General features: G+C 43.1%; 1 protein-coding gene across 1 annotated transcript; it reads left to right on the top strand.

The window, feature by feature from the left end:
* Positions 1-22: 22 nt before the first annotated feature.
* Positions 23-5,970, top strand: slc25a11 (solute carrier family 25 member 11). The gene is made up of 9 exons (XM_085154518.1): positions 23-164; positions 2,145-2,297; positions 2,389-2,506; positions 2,645-2,733; positions 2,825-2,915; positions 4,457-4,547; positions 4,622-4,721; positions 4,799-4,850; positions 5,583-5,970. The coding sequence occupies exons 1-9, from the start codon at positions 100-102 to the stop codon at positions 5,736-5,738; spliced, it is 915 nt and encodes a 304-aa protein (XP_085010644.1). The 5' UTR covers positions 23-99; the 3' UTR covers positions 5,739-5,970.
* Positions 5,971-9,815: the final 3,845 nt, after the last annotated feature.

The following is a 9,815-nucleotide window of genomic DNA, read 5'->3' on the forward strand; positions in this document are numbered from 1 at the left end:
GGAGAAAGCAGGCGGAAAGCTCGGCCCAAAGGCACACAGGCAGGCGGGCGGCAGAAATCTGAACGCAGACTCTGCGGCCACTGACCGATCGGGGGAAACATGGCGGATGCGAAGCCCAAGACCTCCCCGAAGGCCATCAAGTTCCTGTTTGGGGGTCTGGCTGGGTAAGTGATGCGGCTAGCTGCCATGCTATCGCGCTAATGTCAGGGGTCAGAGGAGAGCTCTGGTCAGTTTGAACCCGCTCCGTGTCAAACCTCTGTGCGGTTTAAAGGACAGCATGGAGGCCGTTACTGCGGCGGGGCGACACGCTGATGGTTAGCTGTTAGCAGCTGATGCTGGCTGTCACAGGACGGGCTGCACCCCGATAACTCCGCGGGGACGTTTTTCATCAGCACACCGGTGTCATGACGAAATCTGGGCACCTGTCTGCATGTGTTAGCTAGCCATGTTCGAGTAGAGCTTCCTGCCCCTTTTTTCTCACCAGAACACATTTAAACATGCAAACTCGTAAAAGTCCTGAAAATGTTCCGCTTGTATCACCGGGAAATTATTAGTTAAAACCTCCCGCCTGGGCTTTACAACGAGGAGTGCTAGCAGGCTAACGCTGGATTGGCAGCGAAGCTTCTCTAAAGTAAACTCTGACAGCAGATAAGGGGAGGTGGCACCAGTCAGGGGGACCTGACGTCGGCTCCCCGGTCTGAGCTCGGCACTAGCCGAGTTCCCGTTAGCATGCTAATTGTTAGCCGGGATGGTTTAGAGTCCTCTAAACTCTGAAATCAGGTTCAGTTAAACTCTGATCCATGTTCATCACAAAACATTTACAAATTTAATCATGTATCATAAAAGTCTCCCTTGAAAAAGAGGTTTTTAATAAAGGTTAATAAATAAATAATAAAAGTTAGGGTTCATTAAGCCAATTAATAATTTGATGAATGAATTAAAATTATAATCTCAATAATTACCTCATACTGCGCCTCAGTGATTGGATGCCCCTCACTGAACAGGGGTCTCTGACATCATACTGATCCAAAAATAGAAAAAAATGATCAACTGAACAATTTGACCTTTTGGCTCACAGGGATTAGTGAACGTATGCTGACATGAAGGTTCACATGAGTGTATGAGAGGAAATATGGAGAACATTACTCAAACTATCGTCTTAAACTGAACGTTTACTTGAGTGTGTGTGTGTCAGGTTACCTTAGCAGGTTAAACAGGTTAAACAGCCTCATAATAAACAGTTGAAGGTCGCCAAATGTTGACAGTATGGCTGCTTCTTACAAACTCAGTGAGATGTTGTCAACAGTTGACTTTATTTCAAACCTGCACACCTTTTTTCATATATATACATCTCAGAAACTATAAAAGTTAAAAATAATGGCATGACTAAATATTAGAGCTGTAGCTTTGCAGATTAGGCCTTACTTCATTTATATTTTAATCCATATTTGGTGTGAATCAGAGATAATTTAGAGGTATTTCTGCATCATCTCTAATTTTACAGTTTGTAATTTGTTATTCGTCAGGATCCCAGCACGCTCTTCTGTGAAGCTTCATTTGAGACGAATAAATGGACGTGTTCTGATTTAAAAGACAAGAATCGCTGCCCCGGGCAGGTTTTCATCATCACGAGTTAATCTGTGCTCTCTCACCTGCTGCCGTCAGTGTTTTCTAAGGCAGGCTAAACTCTCACCTCCTGATAAACTCACAGTACCAGCTCTTCCAGTCCCTGATAACTTATCGCTGCAGAGTTACCACATCGCTGCAGCTTCACTGCTAACAGAAGTGCAAAACACCTCTGTTCTCGAACTGCGCTTAAACAACCTGCCATGTTTTAGTTTTTACTGGCTCCCTTAACTGTAAAACTCCTCCCTGATGTTCTTTTCAAATAAAAAGAACTTTTCAAGTGAACTTTGATTTATTTTGATCACATTGTTTGGATTTCAGTGGAGGTCGTTGGAACAGTCAGTCCAAAGGTCTCATTTTATAAGTTATGATTTAAATCTGTCCAGACATCTGAAATAAAGTGTCAGATACATGAAAACAAGTCTGCGCTCCCGGGTTTTGTTGTGTCTTTGAATTTACTTTCATGTTTTCTCAGTAATGCTTCAGCTTTAATAAACGTACCTATCCTGTTTCTGCAGGATGGGCGCGACCGTCTTCGTGCAGCCGTTGGACCTGGTGAAGAACAGGATGCAGCTGAGCGGTCAGGGGACGAAGGCTCGAGAGTATAAAACCAGCTTCCACGCCTTGTTCTCCATCCTGAAAAACGAGGGCGTGGGAGGCATCTACACCGGGTACCAGCGCTTCGCCCCATCCTGTTTTTTATCATTTTAACTCGCGTTTCATCTCCCTGCTTCACTGTTAGTTTCTTTGTGTGTTTGTCAGTCTGTCAGCAGGTCTTTTGCGTCAGGCGACCTACACGACGACCCGTCTGGGAATCTACACCATCCTGTTCGAGAAAATGACCAGCAGTGACGGCCGGCCGCCGAACTTCTTCCTCAAGGTGGGCTGAAAGAGTGAAAGGCTTATGAGCTCTGAAATCATCTAACCTGAAGCCTGTAGAAAGCTTTTAATCAGTGGTAAAGGTGTAGATGCCATAGCACCCTCCATGCTGCTGAGCAACAGTGTGCTCCCCCTACAGGCTCTGATTGGTATGACAGCTGGAGCCATTGGAGCATTTGTGGGGACGCCAGCAGAGGTGGCGCTGATCAGGATGACGGCCGATGGACGGTGAGACTCTGTTTACCTTCGAGCAGCTTTCTCTGCTCGGCATGGACACAAAATGACTCGCAGGCGTCTTCCTCGCCGTTTGTGTCTCCAGGTTACCTGCAGACCAGCGGAGAGGATACAAGAATGTTTTTAATGCCCTCATTCGAATAACCAAAGAGGAAGGCGTCACTACGCTGTGGAGGGTGAGCCTACCATCATCATCATCGCCATCATTTTCTTCACTTGGGCCTGAATGAGTAGCCATTAGTCCAGATGCAGTAATTTAATGTAGAAATTTTAATTGATAAAAAGGTTTGGATCGTTTAAAGTGGTCCTTCACCCTGAGTAGATGCTGCCCGATTTAACATCACACAAACATTACATTAGTTCTTTTTTTTCTTATTTAAGTATTTAGTTTTTCAAGCCGTTGTACTGTTATTAATGTGTGAAAGCAGTTAATGAGCTACGGCTGCAGCTTTTATTGAAGGGAAAAAAACTCTTGCAGTTCACTGCGAATCCTGAGCAAAAACCTCAGTTTTGTTTCTCCAATATTTTAGAATTTGGCTTTTTCACAGCTTATCCTCATGTTTCCAAAACATTTATTTTCCCAAAATTCTTAGTTTTTCTTCTAAACCATTTCCAAACTGAAAGATATCACATGTTTTAAATCTGGGTCTCTTGTCAAACACAAATCTCTAATCTAATCGTTGCACGAGACTGTGGTGCAGTATTCGCTGCTTTTTAGATTAATTTTAACTCTGCAGGTAAAATACATCGATTGAAGAAACGCTCATGGATTTAGAGACTTTGTTTTATTAGTTTTTACAGCCCTTGTTAAAAAAATGTGTCTATAAATATCTTAAGTAATTTCAAACTGAATTTAAAAAATGTAATTATTTTTATCTTTATTAAAAATTTTAACTGAAACATTTTTTATTGCAAAGCACTTTACTCTGACCATCTGCAGTATTTCCATGGGGCAGCAGAGGGCAGTGTTGCAGTCTTTTTCAATGTATCAGAATCAGAATACTTTATTATTCCCAGAGGAAATTACGTGGTCACAGTTGCTCCAAGACGGGAAGGACAGGGATCTTCTTTTTTTCTTATCTCTGCATCGTCTTTCTTTTTTTCCTCATTATTAGTTCTTTTCCTTTTGCAACAGTTTTCCCACCAAAGATGGTGCAAACATGGGTCAGATAAACTGAATACTGGGTCATTACAGTGCCTCAGTTTTTGTTCAGTTATAAACACTTGGTAGTAACATTTTAATCTTTTCACTTAAAAAAAAATTCAAAAATTCTGCTTGCAGGAATCTAAAAGCTTCATCCATGAAATTCTCACTATATGATTAACAAAATTTGACACTTGTCCTTTCATTTTATGGAGTAATTTGTGTGCGACTGCTGTAATATAAATAACAAAAGTTAATTGATTTTTAAATCAAATTTCCTGATGAGCGTTAGTAATAAAATGAGGATTTAAGTGCTGAAACCTAAACCAGGACTGATCTCAGCTATTCTGCTGAATCAAAGACGATAAAAAGCTGAAACTGTTAATCAGAGCTACAGCATGCTCTGAGGGTCGCTGACATCCCTCCACCTCTACCCTCGCTGGTTCATTTCCCACAGAAAAGACTCCAGACGTCATCTGTGGAGCGTTCACGTCTGTTTGTTGGTTCAGCAGCTTTCTCGAGTCTCTTTGGGTGTTTTTAATAACTGAGCTGATGACGACTCTGTTGTTGCAGGGTTGCATTCCCACCATGGCTCGAGCGGTGGTCGTGAACGCCGCTCAACTGGCCTCGTACTCTCAGTCCAAACAGGCGCTGCTCGACTCAGGTGCCCAACGCACGCACGCACACACACAGTCTTGCAGTGATGCACACGCTTCATGAATATGTTTGTGTTTTCAGGTTATTTTGGAGACGATATTCTGTGTCACTTCTGTGCCAGTATGATCAGTGGTCTGGTTACCACGGCAGCCTCGATGCCCGTCGACATCGTAAAGACCAGGTGAGACTGAAGGCGTTTGATGAACTCTTCTTCTGTGGTCGAGCTGAGTCTGACCACCTTCTTCTTTTTCTTGGCAGGATCCAGAACATGAAGATGATCGACGGGAAGCCCGAGTATAAAAATGGTTTGGTGAGTCGCCAATTTTATTTGTTTTTACTTGTTTTTATTATTACATTTAAGTCATTAAAATCTTTTTTTTTTTTTTTTTTTTTTTAGCATGAAAGTTAAATAATGCTCTGAAAGTAGATGAGCTGATGAATAAATAATGTAATATTGTTTCTGGAAACGCTGTGATTTTGAAGTATTTGTACAGGTTACTTGTGTATCTTTTATGTTCTTTGTGTAACATAATCAGTTTTTGACAATCCGCAATACACATTGACAGGCCTCTTTATTAGGTGCACATCGCTAGTAACACGTTTTATCTTCAGAACTCTTTAAATCTTAATAAATTTAACAAGGATTTTGCTCCATATTAATATCATATCATCACACAGCTGCTGCAGGTTTGTCAGTTTCTCCACGATGAGGAAAATGCACCATTAGAGTCAGGCCATTGGAGTACAGTGAACTTATTTTATTACGTTAGAGATGAATGGAGGTTTTTGACATGTGTTATCCTGCAGATATCAGGAAATCTGTACACCGTGGTCATGACAGGACAATGCACTGAGTCACTGCCATGTGATTGGCTGATAAAACATAAGTCAAAGAAGTTTAACAGGTGTTCCTAATGAAGTGGCCAGTGAGAGGACTGATATACTCTCACTGAACCAATGTTCAGCCTGTATTAATATAACTTGTTCTGGTAATAAGTGTTTATATTCTGGGCACCGACTGAATCATCTGTGTCATGATCAGGAGGTGCTGGTTCGAGTGGTGGGGAAGGAGGGCTTCTTCTCTCTGTGGAAAGGTTTCACTCCGTACTATGCCCGCCTCGGCCCGCACACCGTCCTCACCTTCATCTTCCTGGAGCAGATGAACCGCCTCTACAAGACCTACGTCCTCGACGTTTAGCCCACGCACACACAGACAGGCACACACGGTCTTTGAATTCTTTCTGTAAAGAGAAAAATGTAAATTAAATGTAGTTCAGACATCATTCACAGATGGTTTGAGTAATTAAGTCTTATTTGTAGAAACCCTGCCCCACTGTCTCCCTGACAACACGCAGCATCATGATGGGTAACCATGGTAACAACCATGGCTGAGCAGAGACTCGTGGTTGAATAAAGACTTTTTGACCTTGCTTTGTGTTGTCATTTCCATCACTTCCTCCTTGGACTCCTGTTATTAATTACATCAATACGTCGGTTAAACTTTATTGTAGTCGATACTGATGTTGATGCCTCTCAGTGGCTCAACATAACATCTGGCACAGCACAGCTGTTATGAAAGTAAGGGAGAAAGTTTCTCCAAATCTCTGGACCCAGGAAACCCAGCTTGGTCCTGATGGTCTTCCACACCAATTTTCTGCCAGGGTGAGTTTAGCTGTTAATAATGTAGACTCTATTATTAAATTAAATGAAAAGAACAAATTACACTTTTATGAAACCTTGTGCTGTTTTTATGTAGTTTCCATGTTAGCAGGCTGCAAAGTGCTCTATAACTGTAAAATATAAATGGATCTAAAAGTGTTTAAATCTTCAGTTTTAGATCATCCTCAGTCTAACCTTAAAATCATAAGGGACAGCATTACATTTCTGATATTAACAGTAACTCTGGGCCTCTGGAGTGTACAGCTAATGTCATCTTTCTAAATATGGATAACAAAAACTAAGGAGTGCTGAGTCATTAAAAAATACAGACTATTAGAGTAACAGGTGTGTAGTGTCACTAACTAGCTAGCAAAAAGCCTCAAACAAAGTGGGTATGCTAGCAGCTAATCTAGCAAATGAATTAAAAACAGTGATTTTAGATGTTTTAAAACTACAACATGATAAGCTGTGTGTCTTCTTCATAAGTGACGTGGTTGTATTTACCTTAATTGAACAAGTCATCAGTTGTGGTAAACCTATCACCAGGTAGACTGGTCAGAATGCTCTGGTGACAATCCATTTCAGTTTGTCTTTTGCACAAGTGAATCCACCTTATCCACCTCTGTTTGTCTGCCTGAATTACACTTACACTGCAGGGGAAACTGAACAATAACCAGAACAAAGTCTAAAATAAAAACTGCCAAATATCTGCACCAATAAGTCACGCTTTATTTTCTCAGCATCAGAAAAGGTTTCATTTCTGACCTGCAACAAACATATGCACTGTGCTGTCTATGGAAGCCCGTTTCCGCCACACAAAAAAAAGTATCCATAACTCAAACTGTCAAGTTATTTTCTCAAAATTTCCAGTTACTATTCAAAATTTTGAGAAAAATATCTCGAAATTTTAAGATATGTATACTTTTTTTTGTGTGGTGAAAACGGGCTTCCATAGCTTTACAGCTTGCAAATTTATAGGAGGAAGTTGAATGAATTTCTGGCCTTTATGTCACTCAAATGCAACAAACCAGGAAATATAACATGTTGATCTATGTTTGCATCAGCCACTAGATGGCACTGTGTTGCTGCAGAGAACTGTCAGAGTAGCGGTTTTCTACGCAATCCCTCGCCATTGGACAGCGCAGACATTGAGGCTTACGGCGTTCCCACACCGCGCATGGATTGGGACTCTAGCAACCCGCCCGAGGCATGGCGGCGCTTCAAGCAGCACGCCGAGCTGATGTTCGCTGGTCCTCTTCGGGGGAAGGAGGAGGCAGACAAATGCAGCTACCTTCTTCTATGGGTCAGTGAGAAGGGACGGGATGTCTACAACACGTGGATGCTCACTGCAGACGACTCCCGAAAGCTTCAAACGTACTACGATTACATCACACTGAAAGCTAACCCAATCTACGCCAGATATAGGTTCCATGAAAAGATGCAGGGTGAAAATGAGGCATTTGAACAGTTTATTACAGAACTGAAACTGCTTGCTAAAGACTGTGGGTACCCAAATACAGATGAAATGGTCAGGGATCGCCACACATTACACAAGAGGAGGAATAGTTACCCAGGTTAAAATGCCCAAGAAGATCAGTTTTAAATCTCTCTCCTCATCGATGGCCGAGCCCAAGTTCTTGATGACAGACTTTGCCAAGATGGCGTTTCAAGGACAGCTGCACCTAGGCTTCCAGGCTATCCATGCCTTCCAGAAACATGGCCATCTTCACTCAAATACAACAAACCAGGAAATATAACATGTTGATCTATGTTTGCATCAGCCACTAGAGGGTGTTGCCATCTAGTGTCTGGACCCCAGACCCCTCAACAAGGCCATACAAAGACCCCATTACCCTCTACCCACCTGGGAGGATGTCACCACAAAACTTGCTGGGTACAAGTATTTTAGTGTTTTGGATGCCAGATCAGGCTACTGGGCCATTAAGCTAAGCCACAAATCATCTCTGTTAACCACATTTAATACTGTGTTTGGCAGGTACCGCTTCCTCAGGCTGCCATTCGGGATAATCTCAACCCAGGAAGAGTTCCAGCAACGCGTGGATGAGCCCTACAAAGGCCTGAGGGGCGTGGCAGCCATTGTGGATGACGTGTTGGTCTTCGGAGGAACCAAACAGGAACATGATGACAACCTAAGGACCATGCTGCAACGCAGCAGGGAGAGAAGTGTAAAACTGAACCCTGACAAGTGCACCATCTGCGTCAAAGAGGTCAGTTACTTTGGTCACACATTGTCACACGAAGGACTAAAACCAGATCCACAAAAAGTAAAAGCAGTCCAAGACATGGCGCCCCCAGAACAGGGGAGAACTGGAAACAGTGCTGGGATAGTTAATTATTTAGCAAGATTTGCCCCACACCTGTCAGAGATAAACGCGCCGCTCCGCCAGCTGTTAAAGCAGGACAGTGAGTTTGTATGGGACAAGAACCATGACAGATCCTTTCAACAAATGAAGGAACTGATCACTAGAGAACCAGGCCCAGTTCTCTCCTTCTTCAACCCCAAGAAAGTGCTACGACTCCAGGTCGATGCACCCAAAAGTGGCCTCAGTGCTGTGATGCTGCAGGACGGTAAGCCAGTCGCCTACGCATCCAAGTCACTTAACAGCACTGAGCAGAACTATGCCCAAATAGAAAAGAAGCTGTATGCTGTTCTCTTTGGCTGCAAGTGGTTCCACGAGTACATGTACAGTCGACATGTGACCATTGAATCGGACCACAAGCCACTAGTATCAGCACCACCACGGCTACAGAGGATGATACTACAGCTGCAAAAGTATAACATCAGCATCATCCACAAGCCAGGGAAAGACATCCCGGTAGCCGACTCGCTCTCCCGGAAATCCATAGAGTTCTACGATAAATTACTATGTGACGGAATGGATGTGCAGATCCACACAGTCCTCAGCAACATACCTGTTACTGATCAGATAAGAAACAAAACAGGCCAGGACCCTCAGCTCAACACTCTGAGAAGGACCACATTGGGTGGATGGCTGGATAAAAGGTCTCAATGTCTGCCTGACATCCAGGAGTTTTGGAACCACAAGGATGAGATCTCACAGATATATGGGATCATGTTTAAAGGAGAGAAAATGATCATCCCAAAAAGGCTCAGAAAGGACATGATAGATCGGATTCACTCCAGCCATATGGGCATAGAAAAGAGTAAAAACAGAGCCAGAGACCTTCTGTTTTGGCCAGGCATGGGAAAGCAGATTAAGGAAGCAGTCGGAGCCTGCAGCACATGCCAGGAAAGACAAACTGCTAACCCCAAGGAGCCCCTGCTGTCAAATGCAATACCAGAAAGACCGTGGCAGGTTATAGAAACTAATCTGTTTACTTGGAACTCAGAAGACTACATGATCATTGTAGATTACTATAGTAGGTTCTTCGAGTTGGAAAGACTGTACAGCTGCACTGCAGAAGCAGTGATCTGCAAACTAAAGTCAGCCATGGCCAGGCATGGTATTCCAGAGTCAGTGATTAGTGACAACGGCCCGTGCTATGCTTCAAGTAATTTCCAACAGTTCGCAAAGTCATGGAGTTTCACCCACAACACTACTAGCCCCCATTACCCACAGAGCAACGGCCTAGC

This window comes from Neolamprologus multifasciatus, chromosome 3, assembly GCF_963576455.1.
Source record: "Neolamprologus multifasciatus chromosome 3, fNeoMul1.2, whole genome shotgun sequence".
In the NCBI taxonomy this organism is placed as follows: domain Eukaryota; kingdom Metazoa; phylum Chordata; class Actinopteri; order Cichliformes; family Cichlidae; genus Neolamprologus; species Neolamprologus multifasciatus.